This window comes from Euprymna scolopes, chromosome 25, assembly GCF_053919585.1.
Source record: "Euprymna scolopes isolate OS-2025 chromosome 25, ASM5391958v1, whole genome shotgun sequence".
NCBI classification, from domain to species: domain Eukaryota; kingdom Metazoa; phylum Mollusca; class Cephalopoda; order Sepiida; family Sepiolidae; genus Euprymna; species Euprymna scolopes.
The window spans coordinates 85448459-85473397 of NC_136506.1; the positions used below are offsets into that span (position 1 = coordinate 85448459).

The following is a 24939-nucleotide window of genomic DNA, read 5'->3' on the forward strand; positions in this document are numbered from 1 at the left end:
TATATATTATATATTATATATATAAATATTATATATATATATATATATATATATATATATATATATATATATATATAAAATGAAAATACAATTAAATTTACCATAATGATCCAAGATGGTAAAACTAAAGTATATTATAAATATTAGAGAATTGATATTTATAAAGTAATCTCAACCAGATGTAAAAGCTCGATAACACCAAAAAGGAGATAGAGCTTATAATAAGAGCAAACAGTTAATAAAACATGTTAAAAAAACACTTTGAAAAAGAGTTAAAAACATATTTAATCTGAAAAGGAAACACTTGATAAGTGGATAGTCCTTAATCCGCGGAGTTTCGACGAAATACTTTCCTTCTCATCAGAGGGTAAGAATTAGCAAAATGCGGGATCGGATTTTGCATACAAAAGTATTTGATGAAACAACAATAAGCCAAAGACCTTACTTGATAACAAAATGTGAAGCAGAGGGAATATGGTAAAGAAAAGGGTGATTTCACGTGAAAGGAGAGTCTGGTGAAAGGTAAATAATCCAATGACAGTATAATCCAAAAATATAACTCCAAGAAAGTTAATTGAGTTTCCATTTGCATAAGTAAAATCCAAGGAAATCACGTAATTGGAAGATGGTGCAAAATAATCCAAAATGCCGAAATCCATGGAATAAAAGAAAAATAAGATAAGAACCATTTTCACTGTACTCCTGCAGGTCTTTTCCCACTATAAAGAAGCTGTTTTGGGAGTTTTGAATCAAGCATGCAGCATATATGACCTGCTCAATTCTGGACTCCACGATGTTTAAATGGGATAGAATTGCTGTTTGTAGCATGATTCAATAAAGTTCCTTGCTAGATGTGTCGTTATACATGAGAGGTCTCTGCAAAACGGGTTGAACTGTCGTTATTCATGGCGAGAGGAAAAAGAAAGTAAGCAAAACAAAAAAGAAGTTATGCTTGCTCTCAACAGCAAAACATAATAACAGGAATCGTCAACTTGATTTTTCAAATGTATATATTTCAAAACAATGTCAGCAGTTCGTCATCAGGTTTGTGCGTTTTTTTATTACAAATATTTCCTTTAATTCTAACATCGATAAATTAGTAACTTCTTTTATTATTACATTTTTTTGCCTTTCTGAATAATTTACATTAATTTTTTCCCCAATATATATATATATATATATATATATATATATATACGTATATATATATATATATATAATATATATATATATATATATATATATATATATATATATATAATATACGTATATATATATATATATACGTATATATATATATATACATATACATATATAAATATATATATATGCATATATATATATACATGCATATATACGCATATATATATATGCATATATATATGCATATATATATCTATGCATGCACATTTATATGCATATATATATACATATATATACATATATATATGCATATATATATGCATATATATATGCATATATATATGCATATATATATGTATATATATGTATATATATATGTACAAATATGTATGTATATATATGTATATATATATGTATATATGCATATACATACATGCATATATATATGCATATATATACATGCATATATATATGCATATATATATATGCATATAAATATATGCATATATATATGCATATATATGTATACATATATATATGCATATATATATATATGCATATATATATGCATATATATATGTATATATATGTATATATATATGTACAAATATGTATGTATATATATGTATATATGCATATACATACATGCATATATATGCATATATATACATGCATATATATATTCATATATATATATATGCATATAAATAGGCATATATATATGCATATATATATGCATATATATATGCATATATATGCGTATATATATATGAATATATTTGCATATATATATATGTGCATATATATATGCATATATATGCATATATATATGCATAAATATATGCATATGTATGTACATATATATGCATATATATGTGCATATATATGTGCATATATATGCATATATATGCATATATATGCACATATATATGCATATACATATGCATATATATGTGCATATATATACGCATATATATGCGTACATATGCATATATATCTGCATATATATATATATGCATATATATATGCATATATATACGCATATATATATGATTATATATATGCATATATATATGCATATATATGCATATACATGCATATATGTATATATATGTATATAGGCATATATATATGCATATATATACATATACAGTGATGATCATATTTATTGGCACGGTAAAATAAAAGTTAAATTTTGTCTAATAAATTCTAAAAAAGGGATTAAATTAAAGAAAATAACAAAGTATATTATGTATTTTTAACTGGCCTTTCCGATGCAGCAATCGGATTTTAGAAAAAATAAATAACAAAGGAACAACAAACATAATTGCAAAAAACCCTTGTTCAAAATTATTGGCACGGCTTTGTTTTTCTTTTAGTATCAGTATAATATCAATCAATTTCCGGTTTACGTGCTTTCTGAACTTTTTTATAGCCATATTATGCTTGTTTAACGCTAATTCAGTGAATAATTTTTTTCAGATAATTTTTAGATAGCGAGTTATTTAAACTATTATAAGTGACTAAATTATAATTTTCAATCGCCATGGTTAAAACTAAGGAACACAGCGAAGACGTCAGGAAGCTTGTTGTAGCATGCCATACCAATGGGGAGGGCTATGATAAGATTTCAAAGAAGCTAAACCTTCCCAAATCCACTGTTAGAGCCATAATAAACAAGTTCAAATCGCAAGGCCACGTTATGAGTTTAGAGGGTAGAGGGAGAAAAAGGATTCTTTCCCCAAGAGATGAACGGAAAATTGTTCGACAAGTAAAACAAAACCCAAGGATCTCTGTTGGGGAGATTGTTGATGAACAGAGCACCTCTGGAGTGAATGTATCTCGACATACAGTTGGTAGAGTTTTGAAGAGAGCTGGTTTAAAAGCATGTCGTCCGAGAAAGACTCCCTTATTGAAGCCTATGCACCTGAAAGCAAGGCTAGCCTTTGCAAAACATCATATTGATAAAGATGTTGCATTCTGGAAACGTGTTCTATGGACTGACGAAACGAAAATAGAGTTATTTGGCCATAATAAAGTGTCTTATATTTACAGAAAATCTGGCGAAGCTTTCCTGCCTAAGAACACCATACCCACAGTGAAGCACGGTGGAGGCAGTTTGATGTTTTGGGGATCCTTTGCTGCCTCTGGACCAGGGCGACTTGTTAAGGTCACAGGTAGCATAAAAAAGGAAGATTATGTTAAAATATTGGATGAAAACCTGAAAGACTCTGCTAAAGAGCTCTCACTTGGTCGTCGTTGGTGGTTCATGCAAGATAATGACCCAAAGCATTCGGCTAAACTGACTAAGAAATGGCTTGAGGACAATCATATTAATGTTTTGGAGTGGCCATCACAAAGCCCAGACCTTAATCCAATTGAAAATTTATGGAGAAAATTAAAATTGAGGGTAATGCAAAGGAAGCCTAAGAATCTTATTCAATTGGAGGATTATTGTCAGGAAGAGTGGGCTAAAATTACTACTGAAGAGTGCAACAACTTGGTTGTAAACTATGAAAAGCGACTGAGGAAGGTAATCAAGGCCAAAGGCTATACAATTGATTATTAAATAAATCGTGCCAATAATTTTGAACAAGGGCTTTTTGCAATTATGTTTGTTGTTCCTTTGTTATTTATTTTTTCTAAAATCCGATTGCTGCATCGGAAAGGCCAGTTAAAAATGCATAATATACTTTGTTATTTTCTTTAATTTAATCCCTTTTTTAGAATTTATTAGACAAAATTTAACTTTTATTTTACCGTGCCAATAAATATGATCATCACTGTATATATATGCATATATATTTATGCATATATATATGCATATATATAAACATATATACATATATATACGCATATATATATGCATATATATATATGCATATATATGCACATACATATATATGCATATGCATATATATGCTTAAACATATACATATATATATGCATATATATACATATATATATGCATATATATGTATATATATACATATGAATATATATGTATATATATGCATATATATATGCATATATATCTTATATATATGCATATATATATGTATAAATATATATGTATATATATATATATGTATATATGCATATATATATACATATATATATACATATATATATTCATGCATATATATGCATATATATATATGCATATATATATATATGCATATATATATATGCATATATATTCATATATATACCTTGTGCATATATATTCATATATATACCGAGTGTACCTTGCATTTCATGAAATACAAGGTACACTCGCATGCACATCCATACACATACACATATACACACCCACACATAAATCAGAACCGACACATTAAAACAGACACATGTGCGCGCATACAACCACACACAGACATAACACTCCTATCTCTAATACAACACACTGAACAATACCAACCCTACTTAACCTCGAAACCAACAACACTAGGAGACACCTAGAACCATAGTATAATATCTGTTCCAACACCTTGCTCCCTCCTCAGTCAGGGGAGGAGAACCCCCGTCATGACTGAAACGAATATCATCCCTTCTATCATCCCCCTCCCATAACTACACCCCCTCCAATGCCCTCCCCCCTCTGGGGAACAAAATCTTTCCCACACTAGGAACCGATCCTGGGTCTGGCCATACCCACATGGGGAGACAAATAAATAGAAACATTAAAAAATCCCCTATTTTAAATACACCCCTCTTTCTAAACAAACATAATATAAGACTAAAACGAAAAATCACAATACTAAAATCCAAGAATCCAAAAAATAAATATCAAAATAGAATGAAAGCACCCCTACCCTTACTTCAGAAGAGCCAGTCCCCCCCTCCCCACACATACACATTAGTAACGACCTTGGACCACAGCCGCCTTCCTAAGGAAGCAATAACCCCAAAATACTATAAAACAATATACACATTCCCAAACCAATAAAAGCAAACACACACACGCACACACACATAAACACACATGCACACACACACACACACACACACACACACCCTACCCCACCCTAAAGGAAAAGAAAAAAACATTAGCAGAAAAAGAAAGCGACTACAGCCAGGTCAACGTCTCCCTGGACAAGCCAAATAAAAAAGCAATAAAAATTCAGCATACCAATGAATAATAAACACTTACAAGCCTCCACCCCTTGGAAAAACTTTTAAATTAACTACGAAAATCGCCATTTTTACACATTTGAAAATAATTTCTGACGAGGACGCATCACAGACCGTCTGAAACGCGCGTAAACGATTTCAATGACTTAAAAACATTATTACAATGATCCAAACATAATTCTCAATGAAAACCCAAGACACGGAATAATAAAATAATGTTAAAAAACAACACATTGTTGGTGACTACTCCCTTATTTAAATATTTAAATATATAGGCTGAATATATACGTCTGCTTACATTCTTATTGGCTAAAACCTCACAGAGCATTTGATATCGCTTTCTCATTATTATTTGTTTCTACCATTGCGATCAGATGTTTCCGGTTATTCCCGTTATCTGCTGGGCACACCCGAGTAACTTCGTGGAAATCGCGGTTTGGTAAATTTAGAAGTACCATGGAAAGATATTGGAAATAAACTCTGTTCATGGAAATTCCACCTAATGCAAGGCACAGGGAGAGAAAAATGAAAGTCTGTTCACAATGTTGTAAAAAAAAAAACGAGTTTTTGCTGTGAATGTTCTTTGTTTTTTTTTTTACTCATGTCTGCTACCAAACAAGGTATCTTGTCACTTGGATGTAAAGGGCTACTATTTAGGACCATGTTTACAAGGGACTATGCAAAGAGCTGAACAAGATGTTTGTTTACATTACATTTAAACTTCTGCATGTCAGGAAAGCAGGAAGCAGGGAGGAAATCCCAAAGTCTAGCAGTTCGTCTTAATCGGTCTTACAAGAAAGAACCAAAGATTGGAGCTCAGTCATGCCCCTTCCATGTTTTTTACCTTGTGTTAGACTTTTTACAGTGGGATGGAGATAAATGCAATACTCATAACTTACCTTGCTTATAAATGAGTTTCCCTTTGTATGAGAGAGCGAATGCACCTCCGGGTATCTGTTGTTCTTTCATAAAATCCACGATTATTCTGTCTAAAGTATGCATACCAGACAGCGCCGGAATCCGGTCAGCATTGCAGATTATTGGTAATTCTAAAACCAGGAATAAACAAAGAAATCAGATCAATTACTGACTGCAGAAATAATAATGGATAATGAAAAATAATTATTTTTGACAAGCCAAGTTTCGTAATTAGGTGTAGTCCGGCCCATTGCCAAGGATGGAATAGCAGGGTGGGGTGGGGTGGGGGTCCAGTTACTAACATCCACTCCCTCCCTACACACCTCCAACCAACCATTGCCTTCCTCTACGGATATCATGTGAATTAATTTTAATGCACTCATTAAAATTTTTTTTTTTTTTACAATCAAGGCAATACCTATAATAGGCCTGGTAATTACGCCAATACATCTTATATGCGAAGCTGAAGTATCTACATATTTACTTATACCATTTTTGAAAAATTTTCGATTTTTATGATCTTTTTACATGAAAATCAAAAATGTTAGTATATATATATATATATAGTCATCCACATACAGTACTGTTTCGCTGTTTCACAGCTCATCAGTGCGGCTAGACAGGCAACTACCTCAAGCCAGGATTGAAACCCGACCGTTTGTACGACAGTCAAGGCTCCTAACCATTACGTTATTGGCGGCTGCTTGAACGAGTAGTGAGTTTAACGATGTTTTGACATCGTCCGAAATACCTCCGCTCGATTTGTTTACACAAAGAGCGTCGCTTATATGCTAATGGTAATTCATGTTTCACTTCTCAATATGCTCAACTCAAGGTGAGGAGCACTATAGTCATATATATATATATATATATATATATATATATATATATATATATATACTAGACTACTCGTGACACGTTGGGCCAATATATGCTAAGGTTAGCTATAGGATAATGAGTTCTTTTTTTAATTATGACAAAAATATGCGCGCTTGCGAGTACAACGATGGCCACCACTTTAACCATAAAGAATTACATTGCTTAATATCCGGAAACTACTTATTTGTGGAAAATTTTAAATGCAATAGTCGTTTTCAGCATACCCGAAAACCATAAGAAGTCGTCATTTTTAAAGGAAAATATTAAAGTGGAAACCAAGTAAAATTTTACCAAGTCTTCTATTTTTATATTTGCTTAAAAAAAAAAAAAAAATACATTATATAGTGTTGGTCATCCGAACCTTAAAAATTGTCTGACGTCACTTCCGCCGAATAGCTTTGTAAATAAAGAAGTGCGACTCTTAACGAAAGCACTTATCACAAGTCAACGGCTTTGTTTTTGTAATGTTAAATGGTTTGCGTTTGTTTTAGTGTCTCAAATTGTAGCATAAAAAATGAATTTAAAAAGTTTAAGAAAGTATTTTTTTGATTGTTTGATAACGATTTTAACTTGCAATGAAAAAGACAAATAAATTTCGTAAAATGCCAATGAAAAAAGCAAAAGGGATTTAGCTTTTTTTTATTTTCATATTTTAAACGCGAAAAATTTTTCGATAAAAAAAAAACAAAAAAACCTTTATGACTTTGTTTTTTATGTAATACGCATGCGCAGAATGTTTCAAACCGGATGGGCGATTTAAGCGCTTAAGCAAACAAGTTGATCTGAGTTTTATAATTATATAGATAAAAATTAGTGAAGAGACGACTCCAATATTTTCCTCGATTCCGATACAATTACCGATTCCGTACTAAATTCCTGATTCCGATTCTTTATAAACCTTTAAATATTTAACTATAAAATGTTTTTTTTTCCCTCGATTTTGTTTAAAAGACGAGTGTTGTTACAGCACCTATCAAATCAACAAAATTAGGCTCTGAAATCGGTTTTAATCAAGCAAAAAAAAAAAAAAAATGCCTTAGGGCGTATCAAACAATAAAAAAAATGCCTTGAACGCCAATTCCCTGGATATGGCAACAGTATTTCATGTTGAATAGTTTATTACCTCAGAAGTCTATGCGAGCCTTTCCTAGTCTCGCACAAAAAAACACGTTCACATTTCAAGCTACATTACTTGTCGCATACATACGCGCACACAAACATACGCGCCCACGTCCACACACGTACATATATTCATGTTCGCGTACATACACTCACATTCACGTGTATATACACACACACACACGCTAACGTACACACATGTACTCACACACGCGCACACGTATGCACACAGATGGACGACGTCACTTCCTTTCAATGGAAATCCACACATGTGCAAAGACCACCGGAAACAAGTATAAACCAAAGAGCAATAACCGGCTTCTTCCTTTTAGGACCAGCTCTCGGGCTGAGAGGTTCGACGAACCGTCGCCTCCCGAAAGGGAGGCGCGTACCTCACACCACTTGCTACTATGTGGGACAAAAAGCTAACAGACCGTATGTATACCTTTACACTCTTTCTCTCTCTCTATCTACTACTGGTCCCTGAGAACACCTTCGCATAGCTGACTGCTAACTGACGTCAACCCTCTATCCTCATCTTTGTCTACACGATGGACTGCCATTTCTCGTTCCATTACATTACTCACTTCTTTTCCCACACGCGAACAAACGATAGTGACCCAAACTTGAGATGAACACACATTTCCTTTTCTTTCTACAACACCAGTCCCGCAACAAACGATGGTTACACCCACGCGGACATGAACATATGTTATATCTAAAACATTCATTATTTCAACAGTAAATAAACGACATTTATCTTATCCATCAATTGAGTCTTTGTTTCCTTCAATTCCATTCGTTTCACTATTCTTTTGTAACGGGATTGGGATTTATATATCCTAGTCCCCTACAAGTCAGATACTTTCAGATCACAATACTAAAATGAAATACGCAAGAAAAGAAAAAGGTGGCTAACTTACAAGCAATAGAATCAGAGAATCCAGTGTTAGGCGATGGTTATCATAGTTGAACAGTATGTCTTAAATATTACGTTGAAGAGAAATTACATTCGGCAGGTAAAGGTGTCGCTAATGGGTGGAGTTAACCATCACCCCGTGCATAATTTTTATATTGATAGGTTTTTTGCAATTTTTCACTGGATTATTGTTGATTGGGCACTAATTAACCAAATTATGAAAAAAAATTGAAAAAAAAAAACAAAACATTATTTCAACATTTGAAAGGGTTGCTCACTTTTTATTTACAACGTTTTTGTAAATCGATTACCCATTTTGTAACCAATAAAAACGCGGGAATATCAAAACCATAGAAAGTAAAAATTACATTAACCTACCGCATTTGTAAGTCAGAAATATTTATTTTGTTTCTCAAAGAAAAATGAAGAATGAAAATGATTTTTTTTTCTTTCTTACTTTAAAAATTTTTTTTGTTTTATAAAGTTTCGAGTTTTTTTTTGCCCGCTCCAATGTTCTTGCTGAGCAGTGTGGGATCCGCTGCAGAAACCCCTTTTTTGTGTTTGGTCGTAAAATATCTGACTGGTCACTTGACCGACGTTATATTTTCATTCAAACAATAGCCTTTCCTCTATTTGCACAACATGTCCAGGACCGCCGAGCATTTCCCTGTCTTTCATCGTTTTACTGGAGCATCCAGGCAATACTCATACCACTGTACACACATTTCTTTTGGGTAATGCCAATGGCATTCGCCGAGCGTGTAACAGGAGTTTCTCTTACGAAGTCAAACATTTGCAAAATTGTTGAAATTGTCAATTACGCGTGTTCAAAAAAAAAAAAAAAATGTACCACTCCGTAAAGATATGGTACTTTTGCAACTACAGCATCTTCAACAAAGGTTGGCATATTCAGCTGGCATATGTCTGCAGGGTCATGTCATGGCCACATAAGCAAACCTTGCTTTGGGCTATTAAATGTTTCTCCTGGGCATATTCTATCGGTGTTTCATTCAGTTTCTTTATTAATTCCCATCATGGATTTCCGAAAGTAGCCATAATTTCTTTATTCGTATATGTTCACAATGGAAAAAGCAAGCAAGAATAAAAAAACAAACAAACAAAAAGGGGCAATAAAAGGAGCAATTAAAAAAAATTGCAATTATTAACTTCCGTGTTTGGACAATAATTCACTTCCGTGTTTAGAAAATAGAAAAAAAAAAATATGGGTGACCGATTTACAAAAACGTTGTAACTAAAAAGTGAGCACCCCTTTCAAATGTTGAAATAATGATTTTTTTTTCAAATTTTTTTCATAATCTGGTTAGTTAGTGTCCAATCAATAATAATTCAATGAAAAAATTGCAAAAAACCTATCAATATACCAATCACGCACGGGGTGATGGTTGTACAACTCCACCATTTCATGTTATGTGATGGGACATTCCAATATTTTTCCTGATTCCAATACAATTACCAATTCCGTACTATATTTCCGATTCCGATTCTTTATAAACTTCGAAATATATAATCATAAAGTTGTTATTTTGTTCCGATTACCATAAAAAACATGTTAAATGAGCAGACATTTTTTCCAACGTAAAAACACACTTGTGAGGGGAGGTGATTAATAGATTTTAGTTTTAAAATTAATAAATATTTATCCTTTCATCATTAATGCCAGCAGTGGAAACTTGTTTTAATCAAAATCCGATAAAATGATAATTAATAGAACCGTTTTTGGCATCGGAAAATAGGCACACATTTTTCTGATTTTGATACCCCAATAAGTCCTGATGTTTTTTGATTCTCAATTTTAATTCCAATCAATCGTCCCAACACTAATATATATATGCTGTTATTTATTTATTCATTTTTTTAGTGATACAAGTAGTTTTGAAAGGTGGCTTATTTGTGTCTAATTCACACTTCCTGAACGGTGAAGGAGTTACCTCTCATTTTATTTTTATTTTTTGTGTTACTTACTTTTTTTTTTTTTTGATGGGGTCTGTTTTTGTTTTTTGAGGTTGCTATTTTCCAGAAGTAAGGTAACCAGTGAAATATAACGAGGTTAATAAAGAGTTCTCAATATCGAAATAGAGCAAGTTACCCTTTCAATTGTTTATACATAAGCAGTAATGTGTTGCTACACAGTCATGAGCATGTTTCGGTCTTCTAGTATTTAGTAACTTCTAGCATTTAGTTAGTATATATATATATATATATATCTATATATATATCTCAAAGAATAAAAATAAATAAATATATATATATATATTCAGTTTTATTCTTTGATATTTTTTTTACAAGGCAGTCATAACTTATCAAGGCACAAAGACCACTCGAGGATAAGGGTTAATGAGTGCACGGTGATGGAAATTGGACAGAAATCGATTGTTTAAGGGGACAGCTCAACAAGAACTTGTTTACACTGGACTTGAAGATCACTAAGTTGTAGTCAACTGAAAAGCAGGCTAGCAGAACAGAGTTCCACAGACGGGCAGTTCTAGGAAATGGAACTTGCATTTAGGTTTAGGCACAGAAAGAAAGTGGGGGAAATCGTTGATAATGGTTGTACCTATTTACAATGCCTCCCCACGGGACAGAGTTAGACACTAGGGTCGTTTTTTAACGTGGAGAAAAGGTACAGAAATAAAAATTATCTCAGTCGTGAAGGACTTCTCCTCCACTGAAAGAGAACGAGAAACGGAAGTGCCGCATCTGAAGAACAGATACTACACTTTGATCTTTATATTTAATTTATTTCGTTTAAAGAAAAAATTCCAATTAAAAAAATTCCAATATAAAATTAAAACATTTAAAAAACACTTTGATCTTGGCCAAACGGCCAGGTGTTGATAATGGTTGTAGCTGGACGATTGCTTTTTGTAAAAGTTTTGACAAGGGGAGACCATAGATTTAATCTCTGACAAGCACATTCCATGAAAATAACAATAGAGCAGAACCAGGCTCGCAATGTCTCTTTTGTGGAAAAGAGGTTGTGGGAAGGAGAAAAGAGGATTACTTATCAGATTGTGAACTCTGTCAAGGCAGGATATAATGCTATGAGCAGCTCCTCCCCAGATGTGGTAATACCACTCCATTTTAGGATGTATTTGGCTCTTATAAAGGTAGAGGATTGCGTCGGGAATGAAATATCTTTTGGAGCGCTAAAATAATGTAATCATTTTTTCCAGCAACATTAGCAACAGATTTGGTGTAAATCTTCCATTTCACGTTAGGAATAAAGGTCAATGCAAGAAGCTTGTTGAATCAGGGTGCTTCTTCACTAAAAATAAAATGAATAAATAACAACATATATATATATATATATATATATATATATATATATATATATATATATATATATATATATAAAACTACTTTGTTTAGTCACATAAATTAATATACGAAAGTATAAATTTATGCATAAACTTTAAGTATTTATTTCAACAGTGCTCAATACATATGTAGAGGTAGGTAGTAAGTTATATATACGCTCAATACGTATGTAGAGCTAGGTAGTAAGTTATATATATATATATATATATATATATATATATGCATAGATCATCGTATAACGATTAGATCACTTTCTGTCTGACGTAATGAACATTTAAATTAAAATGTTTAAAATTCAACGCTATTTCACGCGGTTAATGGTAGCCGAATGGATATGGTCTCCGCTAATCGAGCCAGAGATGTCTCGTGTCGCGGGGTTCGAATCGTTCGGCTGGTGTTAATCGTGACACCCTGCACTGAAGAATCCCGAAAGGATGAAACACTAGTGTCTGTAGGTATTTAATTATTATAGTAAAAAAATAATTATATATATATATTAATGTTGGGACGATTAATTGGAATTGAAATCGGGAATCAAAAAAAGCGGGACATTTTAGGGTGTTGTAGTAGTAGTGTTCGTGTGTGTATACAGCTCTCCTACAGCCCAAACCACTGGACCGATCATAATCAAACCGGAAATGATAATGGTCCCCCCACCTGGAGATGGTGCACACTAGCACACTATTTTTCAAGATGAAAATAAAAGGTCAAGGTCATAGCCTATGTATATATATATAGTCTTCTACAGACTACACCACTGAACCGATCATAACCAAACCTGACATGATGATGGTCTCCGACCTAGGGATCGTGCACACTATTTTTCAAGGCCAAGGTCAAATTTTAAGGTTGTGACTTTCTACTTTTCTATAGTCGTAAACGAGTTTTTAATAAGTTTCAACCTCTGCACATATTCTCTGAGATAAGCTTTGATGGAGAGTAGTTGTAGGAGGAGAAGGAGGAGGAAGTTATAGACGTCGTAAACGTCTACAGTTTTCTTTTTGTTTTGTTTTTTTTGTCAATGATCTGTTGCTTCCATTTTTTACATGTACGCTTTTTTTTTTGGTCTTTTTTATTCCTCTTTTTGTTTGCGCAGTCAAGAATGAAGAAAAATAGATCGCTACAGTATTAAAATAAATAAATAAATAAAAACAAAATTTTAAAAGAATACGAAAAAAAAAATAACACTTATTTTTTATAATGGCATCGATCCTACCCTCCCCCCCACCTGCTCTCTGTCATATCCTTATTTTTTTTCCTTCCAATTTCAGTTCAATACCGAGTTAATCAAGGGAGATAACTTGAATAATCCGGTATTAGAAGAAACAGAAGAAGAAGAAGAAGAAGAAGGAAAAAGTATGCTCAATTTAAAGAGGAGAAAACTTCAACTACTTTATATGAACAGAACCGGAAAATGTTTACTTGAATGGTAATAATAGAGAAAGTCTATTATTCAACGGCCTTTTGTTACTGGTAAATAAGATCTAATTGAGTATCGATAACGTTCACATGCATATTTGATATGTCGATAACTGGCTAACCAGGAGGAAGAGGGGAAAGAGAAGAAAGAGGAAGAGGAGGGGTAAAGAGAGGAATGATGATAAGGAGGAGGAAGAGTAAGAGCGTGAACCTGGAATTGTTTAGAAGTCCAACTATCTTCATCTTTCGGCTCACGATAAGATCTTGATTCGTTTGAGATTTCGATACTTGTGTAGATTTTTTTTATTGTTACATAAGCATCACCACTCATCAAGGCCCAGAGGCCACTCGAGGATAAGGGTTAAAGAGTGTACAATAGTCAATTGGACAATATAGTAATCGTTAGTAAGGGAGAGTCGGTAAATTTATTAACTTAAGTGGAACGGCTCATCATGAACTTGTTTACGTTGGACTTGAAGACAACCATATTGTAGTCAACCGGAAAGCAGGAAAACGGAAGACAATTCCACAGCCGTGCAGTTCTAAGAAAGAAGCTTTGTTCATGGAATCTACGTTTAGGTTTAGGCACAGATAAAGAGTGGGGGGAATTATTGATAGTGTTTTCAGCTACACGAGTGTTTCTTGTGAAAGTTTGGCGAGGGGGACCATAGATTGGAGCTCAGTCGAGCACTTACCATGAAAATAACGATACATCAGAGACAAACTCGCAACATCTCTTCTGTGAGAAAGAGGTTGTAGGGAAGAGAAAAGGACATCTCCTACGAGGCTACAAAGTCTATTTTGAACTCTATCAAGGCAGGATAAGTCCTTTCTAGCAGCTCCTAGAAAGGACTTGTCCTGCCTTGATAGAGTTCAAAATAGACTTGCATTAGCAGTGAGATATCTACTGGATCGATAGAAGGATCACACCATTTTTCCACCGGCCTTGTCAACGAATTTGATGTATGTGTTCCATTTCAGATCAGGAGTAAAGGTCAAGCCTAGAAGCTCGTCAAAACATAAGGCCTCCCCAATACGAGAACCATTCATTTCAATTGATGCCAGATGGAGATCAGAGCGTTGATGATGTAAAGATAAAAGCTTGGTTTTAGATGTATTAAAAGTAACCAGCCACTTCTTTCCCTATTGTACCACGTGCTCAAGATCAGAGCAGAGAGAATCGGAGAGAACTTGGTCATTTACGGTCTTAGATGTGCTACCATAGATAGGAGTGACATCAACATAAATGTCTAAAAATGATGTAAGGATGTAGATCAGGAAGAGAGTTGAGCCCAGGATGGAGAGAACCACAGTTGGCTGTTAGGTTTTTGTGGCACTTTTTTGAGGGTATGAAACGGTCTATACCTACAATTAACCATTCCGTTAGGTCTGATACTATAGAGGACACATCCTTTTTAAACATGGAACGCAGAGGAAGATCTGATATAAATGCACAGAAACTATCCCAGTCAGCCATAGAGTATTGATATACTTTACAATGGAGAGGTACATCTGGGGACTTATTACATTTCGTTTTTATCTTAATTGATACAACAGAATTGTCGCAAGATCCAAGTGGAATGAAAAACTGAACATAATTCAGGGCAAGTTGTGAGAAAAAGGTCTAGGAGACTCGCATACTGGCCGTCAGCGTTGGGCACACGGGTGGGTTCGTGAACAATTTGAGTGAGGTCATAAGCAATAGAGAAATCGTGACAGAACTTCCCGTCATCATCGGACTTGTTTGAGTGGGTCAACCATTCCATATTGTGAACATTGAAGTCATCACATATGTGAATGTTAGCTGAAGGATAAGCAGATAGGACGCGGTCAATTTTCTCAGATATGCTTTTAAAGATAGTAACTCCGCTGTTGTAGAGGTGATAGAGAATAAATATAAATGTAGTAGGGCGAGCAAGTGCAACCCGGAAGCACATATAGGGTAAGTTAGGATCTTCTCTGGAGATGTCCCTACCACATGGAAAGCCATCTTTAATATAGGCACATATTCCATGCCCATGGTAATCTTGGGTGTCAGATTCGGAAGTTAAGTTAGAGTATCCTTTAATTACAAACTCATTAAGGGAAATAGTCTGTCCAATGCCAGTTTGGCTTAGGAATAATATGTCTGTTTTAGTCTCCTGTAATTGAGTTTCAACCTCTGGATGGTTAGAATGTAGACTTCTGATGTTGGAGAAGGAGACATGGTTGTGGGGGTCTATGTTGGAAGTTGGAGAGCTGGGTTTAATCGTGTATTTTTTCTTGAAACTTTTCGTGTTGAAGTTTTGGGATTTGTGGACTAGGTCACAGACTTGCTTAAAGCAGGACAGAGAGGGAAAGTAAGAGAGAAAAAGAAACAAAGAATTTTTTTTTTGTAGCACATGATAAGGTAAAGCCATAACAATTACCCACTAATATGGCATCGAGAGGCTCCACCAGAAGCTACTGCATGGTCCAGAATCCATTTACCAAATGGCAATACAGCAGCTTCAGTACTTTGCACCTGCTGATAGGATAGCCTCCTTGATGGTTAATCTATCAGGCAGATAATGTCAGCCTAGATAAAACGTTTACCTCCAGCACCCTAGTGACATGGCTACAAGGATAGACATAGAAACAGAAAATTTCCGACATCTTTGGCGACTGTTCGCGCAAAAAATACTGTCAACCTAGAATACAGCCTTTTCTTCTCCCTTTGTCTGAAAAATCACTCATTAAAAAATGAGGACTGAGGGACAAAAAAAAAAAAAATAAGCGAGAGTAACAGGAACTGCCGATAACGCATCCACAATGCGTTCTCTACTCTCCATTAAAAAAAAAAACAAAAAAACAAAAAACAATATTTTATTAAGTATTGTACTTAAAAAAAAGTCCAATTGGCATGTTTAAGAGAAAGTATGGTTATAGATTCCCTTCTCACGAACTGAAAATGGATACAATTGGTACAACATCTATGGACGAGAAAATCTATTATTAAATAAAGCAATCAAGAAAATAAAAATATAAATTAAATACTGAAATAAAATGTAGTTATTAACATTTGAATCTAAAAAGATAAAAATTAAAATTAATATCACAACAACTTATCTCGAAAGAGTTCCCATTTTCAAAATGCAAACTGTTGAAAAAATTACAACTTTAAAAACTTCAGCGTTAAAAACTTCAGTGTTAAAAATTTCAGCGTTAAAACTTCAGCATTAAAACATTCAGCGTTAAAAACTTCTGTGTTAAAAACTTGTGTGTTAAAAACTTCAGCCTTAAAAAGACCAGTGATCTTTTAAACTAACACGTTTCAGGTAAAAACATTAGACACTTTTGCATGACAGTGACATATTAACAACATAGACGAGTTATCGACCCCTGTTCTTCGAAAGGGAACTGCCGTCTAGCGGCCATTATGCGAGTCTCAAATATAAACAAGTGTTTACGATAATGCGAAAAATATATAACAAAATAAATAACAAAAAAATATGAAAATTAAAACATTTATTGAATTAAAAAATGTATCAAAAGGTTTTTAATGTATTAATATAATTTCTTTTCAATGAGTGATTTAATGTATCAAAATATAATTTTAGTTTGTCATTGTAGCAAAACAGAATTTTAAAAACATGAAACGTTTATAGAGGTTTAAAAATATTTTTTTTTTTTTACAGAAAGATTGTTTTTTTTTTTGTCACAGTAAGATTGTATAAAGATGTATCAAAATTGAAACACATGAAACATTTATAGAGATTTAAGAATAATTTGTTGGTTTTGTTTACACAATGATTGTTTTTTTTTGTAAGATTTTTTGTTTTTTTAACAGTAAGATTGTATCGACAAATATCAAAATATAATTCTTGTTTGTCAATGTAGCAAAATATAATTTTAATATAGAAGTCTTTATTTATTTACTTAAAAAACTTTATAGAATTTAAAAAAAATAATATTGCTCCCTTTTTGTTTTGTTTTTTTCAGTGAGTGATTTTCATTGAAACCTTTTTGGAATATAATGTTTTTGCACAGTTGCAAGGGATAGAGTTCCCTTATTTGTTTATTGAAAATCCCTTTCCAAAGGATTGTCTTTGCACAAACTTTTAGAAAGGTACGAGCTATCGACTCCTGTTTGGCTGATACACGCCCTCTATCGGCCGTTCTTGAAACTAAAATACATACATTCGCCTCATGTCACTGTCATGCAGAAGTGCCAAACATTATTACATACTTACATGGCATAGTGAAACGAGTATAAATTCCACAAATTATGACAAATGATCCAGTAGAAAAAATAATTGCGAGTAAAAAAAATAAAATTTATCTTTTAATATGCAAGAGTTGGGCGATCGATTCAGTACAACAAACAAGGCAGATAACCCTTGATTTAAATTGACTTAAATTGAATTAAATCAAGGGTCTGCCATTTTTAAATCAAACATAAGTTGGTATGTTTTTTTTTGTTAAAATATAGCGCATATTCAAGATAATTTTTCGTAATTCTTAAAATTTATATTAATTTCCCCATGGGACGTATGTACATAATAATGTTTTCACCTGAAATGCGTTGGTTTACAAGATCACCAATGTATAAAAAAAAAAATAGAATATTGAGTTATCACACATATTAATCATATTATTTGGAATCTTCGGACTTCACAATGTTTCGGTTGATGTAACCACCAACTTGTTTAGGCATAGTCTGTCGAACTCGGGAAGACCTAGTATAGAATTTAATACCATATGGGAACCATTAATTATAAACAGTATATTATATATACAAGTAATTAGTAATACATTTATATATATATATATAAAATGGAAACTTCAAAAGAAACAGGGCAAAAAAAGAACAACATCGTCTGCTAAGAGGTGCTGAAGGAGTAAATTAAAGATTATCTCTTACAATGTGATTTTATTATTTGTATTGAACTATGTAGCACAATATTAATTCCTAAGTATTTATTGGAATTTATTAATTTTTCTGATTTAGATCAGTTCTACATTTAAAATATAATCGACACTATTTTCATCGAAATGTTAATAAACCCATATTTGCTGCGTGTTGTTTTTTTTTTTGTCCAAAAAATTAATTTTTGGCGCTATCCAGAAAATTAATTTTTGGCGCTATCCAGAAAATCATCAGCTTTATCAAAACGTATTTGTTGATTAAATATATTTCTCGTTCCGTGGAATTTTGACGGGTCTTGCTAGTTAATAAATATTTCTCGAACTCAGGACTGTGAACGGAACCCATTATTTACTTCACGGGGGTAGCATGCTCTCGTTCCATCAGCCATGACTGGATAGAGGTCCTAAGTAATTCGCAATTGTATTTTTTGGTCGCTCACACTGAGGATTGAATCTTAAACCTTTAGGAGAATATCACTTTTACAATTGATTTTTTTTCCAAGTACACTAACCACTGTGCCACAGGACAGTTCTAGTATGAATTTTAGGAGCCTTTAAACCTATTTTATTTCTAGTTGTAAATATCATAAGGGTGAAGGTTCAATCTTCAGTGTGGGTCACAGGAAAATACAGTTGTGAATTACTTAGAACCTCTCGCAGGGGTAGCATGTTTTCATTTCGTTGCCATGATTAGGTAGAAGTTTAAAGTAATTCACAATTGTATTCTTAGTATCGTCTGCACTGCACTGAGGGTTGACACTACAACCTCCAGAAGAGTTTACTATACAATTGAATTCACCTAGTACTTTATCTGTTATACCACGGGGGTTCCTTACGAATTAACACTCAAGATGGCAACAGTAGCACGAATAATCCAAATGATACAAATGGAAAAAAAAATGTCTCCATATTATAAGTTGTCCGGGCAGGATTACATAATTTAAAAAAAGTAATCTGTAGCAAAGTGTGTTCTGTTGCCAATAACATGGTACAACAGTAACAAATGAAAATTGGTTAGTTCACAATCAAAATTTGATATTCCAGCTTACATGCTATTTGAGTCTAACTTTGAAAATATTACAAGATAATTTTATAGATTAAAAAACATTATTCAAATGAAAATTGCTAAGTCAGAATCAAAATTTAACATGCCAGCTTAAATGGTATTTAGATTTTAAATTATTTTGTGATTTACAGAACAGACTGGAAATGGCCGAACCGTCATCAAACAGTCAGTTAGTACTGACATTAAAATGAAACAATTTTTTCGTTTTTACCCTGACTAATCCCTATCTTGTAAGCTTTGTGTTAAGCGTAAGTTTCATAATTTTTTTTTTTTAATCAGTATGGCATTATTTTTACTTACTCCCCTCCCCCTGCCTCCCAAAAGAGATTCTGTCTTTTTAGGTGATTACTAAAAAACTTTGAGGATTCGTCCCAGTGGCGTAACAAGGGCAGGGCGGGGTGAGGGACGGTCTGCTCCGGGCGGCACGTGCCAAGGGCGGTATTTTGAGAGGATAAAAAAAATAAATAAATAAAAATATACGAAAGCTAACAAAAAAATCTGAAATTTTATGCCGTAAAGGTTGTAAAACATAGGGACTTTTAGAGATATCGGAATCAGAAAAATGTGTCCCTATTTTATGAACAGCACATGTCAGGGGCGGCATTTAGAGAGGTTGAAAATAGAAAATAAAAAATAAATAAAAGCTAACAAAAAATCGGAATTTTTTGACCGAAAAGTTTTTTAAAAATTGGAACTTTTGGAGGTATTGGAATCGGAAAAATATATCCCTATTTTATGAGCGACGCATGTCAGGGGGAGCCATTTTGAGAGGTGAAAAATAGAAAATAGAAAAAAAAAAAATAGAAATAAATAAAAGCTAACAAAATATCTTAAATTTATACCGAGAAGTTTGTAAATTTTACGACCGCCCCGGGCGGCAAAATCTGATGCTACGCCACTGATCCGTCTCCTAACTCCCCCAAATTTAGAACGGGGATCAGTTTCACGCATAAATTTAATCATGTTTTTTTTTTTTTGCTTTGGGAAATACATTTTGTACATTTTTTTTTAGGAGGTGGGGGTAGGAGGGAGGGGTTGACTTTTTAGGCGATTACGTTTTACGACTTTGCCAGTTACTGGTAAAAACTTTAGTTAACAGCCCTAAAAAGTTAAAATGGCTCGAAAATGGAAGTGGGTATCATTTTATGCTAAATTTGTATATGAAACTGATAACCCATTCTAAATTCTAAAATATATTTTTTGTCCGCCTATTTTTTAGGGTGCTACAAGTAATCGCCTAAAAAGGTAAAATCTTACTTTTTTAATAAAAAGTAAGGTTTTACATTTTTAGGCGATTTTAAAAACTTTACCAAAAGTGCATTTGTTTTTTTGAGTAATTCCCCTCATATAAAAACAAAATTGAAGAAATATCTGTTTGGTGTACACCCCCCCCCCACCCGTGAGGAAACGAACATATCACATTTCGAATATTACGTAAAGAGAAGTTTAATTTTTGTAAAGAATATCATTTCTAAGAAAAATTCTTGTTTGAAATATTGAGTTGTCTCCCTTTGTTATTATTTTTTTTTAAAGATTGTTTTCATTTTCAACACGACAAAACAATCACTGTTCTGTTACCAATAAAATTTGTATTTTCTGATTTAAATGTAAAGCTACTTGATCAATTTACGTGGTTTTTGTAATATGATATTTTCGTTTCGTTACGGATACATACATCATACGGATTTTTCTTCATTTTTATTTTTTTGAATATAATGAACCAGAACCGATTTTAACACTTTGCTGTCACCACGGTTAAAATTATTTTCGGTTTTTATTCGCATGCTTAGTGTCGTCTGCTGGTTTCCATTTTTTCTTCCTCTTTTCAAATGGTGAACTGTTTCAGCCATTTCCGTTAATCTGAAACATTCGTGTCAATATGGTCCCCGTTAGTGTTTTGTGTGTGAACTTAAAGCATGTTTCTGGTTCAAGCAAACATGGATTGGTGCTTACTGGTTGTTAAAATAGAATTGACATTTTAAAACATGTCTTTTTAAACAAAAACATTACTAAGATATACTTAATTATCATGTCGAAAATAGTAATATATACCAAATATTACGAAAATTCATAAAGTAGAAAGTTATTTATAGTTAAAAGTAATCTTCACGGAAAATTGGGTAAAATTGCATTTATTTTAGACGTTATAAAGTACACTGTAAGAGTCTACATACAGGGGACATAACTCGAAACGAATATTTTGGATTACTTGTTTATGGTTGCAAAATTTGTTTTAGTAAAACAAAGTCTATCGCTATAGACTTATTTTATAAAAACACAGTTGTTCTAATGTTCTACTCGGTGAATTTTCATAATTTTGGGATATATTACTATTTTCGACATGACAATTAAGCACGTAACATTGTTATTTTTTTTTTTTTTTTTTTAAGTTGATTTGTCGATTCTATCTTAACAAGTATCCAAAGGTAGTTTGTAAATAGTTGCACTTTATTTTTTAAATCAAACAGTAACTAACAAGTGCCCCCTATCATTCATTATATATATATATATATATATATATATATATATATATATATATATATATATATATATATATATATATATATATATATATATATATATTATTTTAATTATCATATGGAAATCCAAAATATCCTGAGCTTTTGTTTCCTACCTTCGTCTAAATTCATTGTTTGTTGTCGATGAGAAGAGACAAAAAGAAAAGCTGCCCGAGAATCGAGAAACCGCGTTTTGTTTTGGTACGGATGCACATATGGACAACAAAAAACTTTTTATTTTTAAATAATTTTAAAGTTTTTGTTTTGGAAGTAACAACATTGCAGTTCGCGTTCGTTTTCTTTAACAATTAAAGTTTCGTAAGCTTATTTATTTATTTATGTGCTGTGCGAGTTGTGAATTAACAATGTTTTGACATCGTCCGAACTACCTAAGCTCGATTTGTTTACACAAACGCTAATGGTAATTCGTACTGTATCACTTCTCAATATGCTCAACTCACGATATGCATGGGTGGCCTTATTTACTCTTATTTATTTGTGATTTTTTTAATTTTTTATTTAAAAGAAGTTTTAAAAGAAGATTAAAAGAAGTTTTAAGCAATTTAATTTTACCATTAAGAGAAGACCAAGAAAAAAAAATCAATAAAGATATTTAAAAAAAGCAAAACAAAAACGGTTTGGTTAGTTGTTTTTGTTATAAGTTACTAAATAAGGAATCATTTACTTTTGTTTGTTTAATACAAGTGAATTACTATTTCTGAAGGTTCGAGTGCCACTCAAGGATAAGGATTAATTAATGTATGGTGACCACCAGGACAACAGCATGGTGATCGTTGCAAAAAAACCTTAACGCTGGAACGATTTGAATTAATGTTTCTTAAACACATAAATAAATGTTGTTATTTTATTTCAATACAGCTATTTTGAGTTCTTTGTCAAGTGTCGTTGTTTTTCCGAAGTTATTCCCATTTTTTTATTTTTTTTTATATGTGTCAGGATGTGGTTTGGTGGATGCCTTTTGCAAATCAGAGATTGCGTTAAATTTACCTTTAACGGTCCCGTAGACATTCTACTATTTTCGACTCCAAGAGATTTCTGCACCTGCAACCTTGGTCTTAAAAATTGATAGATCCCGATTATGAGTGGGTGAACACCGACTCACACCTTTAACCTATAGTTTTCCATTTCAGATCAGGAGTGAAGGTCAGTCCCAGAAGCTTGTCAAGACATGGTGTGAGAAATTCCATATACGGCAGCCATAATTTCTTGTTTGTCTGCCCACGCATTAGTGGTCACCTGTCATTGGTTTAAATTTGAATGTGTCAGGTGATTGACTTGGCACGTTTTTGTATCATGCTTTCTTTTTCAGTCTAGACAAAGCTCGGCATTGGGATAGACTCAAAACCCAGCAGCTGCCACTGGAGGGAGCTAAGACAATTTCTTCATGAACACCAAGCAGTTGGTGAACGGACCACATCTCTACAAGCAGAGACTACTTATACTGCTGAATTTATCCTAATTGAGGATGACATTCATTAACTGTTCTGCATGTTTATTTACCAAATATTGGATCTTATCTCAATTCATCTTGAGTCCTAAGGGGCTCACATTATGCCTAATTATAGGCGCCATCACTCCCGCCAAGTTTACCATGAACATTCATGGATCCTTATGAGGAACAACAAACTAACATTCCGAAAATAGGAATTTGAACTAAAGGTTCCATGCGTATGGAAGCAAATCGGGCCACCGTTTTGCAAATGGAAAATATCAGAACCAATAAACTTTCATTGATGTTACATTTGAATATATTTTGAGTTTGAAAGGTATGGCTTTTGTATTTGTGGATTCTTTTGCTTCTGCAGGAAATTGAGATGTGAGAAATAAATTCTCACTGCTTCCCCAAGGCGAGAGCCATTCATATCAATTGGGCCCAGTTGTGGGTCAGAACGTTTATGATGGAAAGAGAGAAACTTGGTTTTTGATGCATTAAAATTAACCAGCCACCTTTTCCCCCAATGCACCACACGTTCAAGGCCAGAAGCGAGAGAATCAGAGAGATCTTGGTTGTGGCCGACCTTTGAAGTGTTGCCATAGATGGTAGTGTCGTCTGCATAAATGTCTACGAATTATCTAAGAATGTGATTTGATGATGAAGATCAGAAAGAGAGTCGGGAGGATTTTATCGAGCTAATATTTGCAGCTATTGAGTCTGAGCTCTGTTTTAATACTCTGAATATTTAATATTTGGTTATAAAAAGGAGAAAAGAAAAATGTTGTTACCAGATTAACAAAAATAAAATGACAAATACAACACACAAAACAAAAACTAAAAATACTTTAGTTTCATTCATAAAAATGAAAAAAAAAAGAAAGACATTGAAATCAGATTTTGACAAGTAATTTATTTAATTCTTACGTCAAAAAAGCTACAGAAATCCGTGCTATCATTCTATTATTCTATTATTCTATTATTCTAGGAATAATTCTTGTACAGCTTTTATTATATTCAAGTTGCGCATTCATTCATAAAATGGGGGGGGGGGTAAATCCGGGATGTCGATTAAATACAACTTTTTACAAGGGTTTGATCAATTGAATAGTAACAATTAAAAAAAAAAAAAGAAAAAAAAGAA

General features: G+C 33.0%; 1 protein-coding gene across 1 annotated transcript in view; it reads right to left on the minus strand.

Moving 5' to 3' along the window:
* LOC145247476 (uncharacterized) overlaps nucleotides 1-22557 on the minus strand; it is a 66105-nt gene extending 43548 nt beyond the window's left edge. Inside the window, exons 1-2 of the mRNA XM_080109274.1 lie at nucleotides 22459-22557; nucleotides 6177-6326 (exon numbers count right to left, since the gene is read on the minus strand). Coding sequence (XP_079965400.1) covers nucleotides 6177-6326; nucleotides 22459-22474 — 166 coding nt within the window. The 5' untranslated portion in view covers nucleotides 22475-22557. The remainder of the gene's footprint in view (nucleotides 1-6176; nucleotides 6327-22458) is intronic.
* Between the last annotated feature and the right edge of the window lie 2382 nt (nucleotides 22558-24939).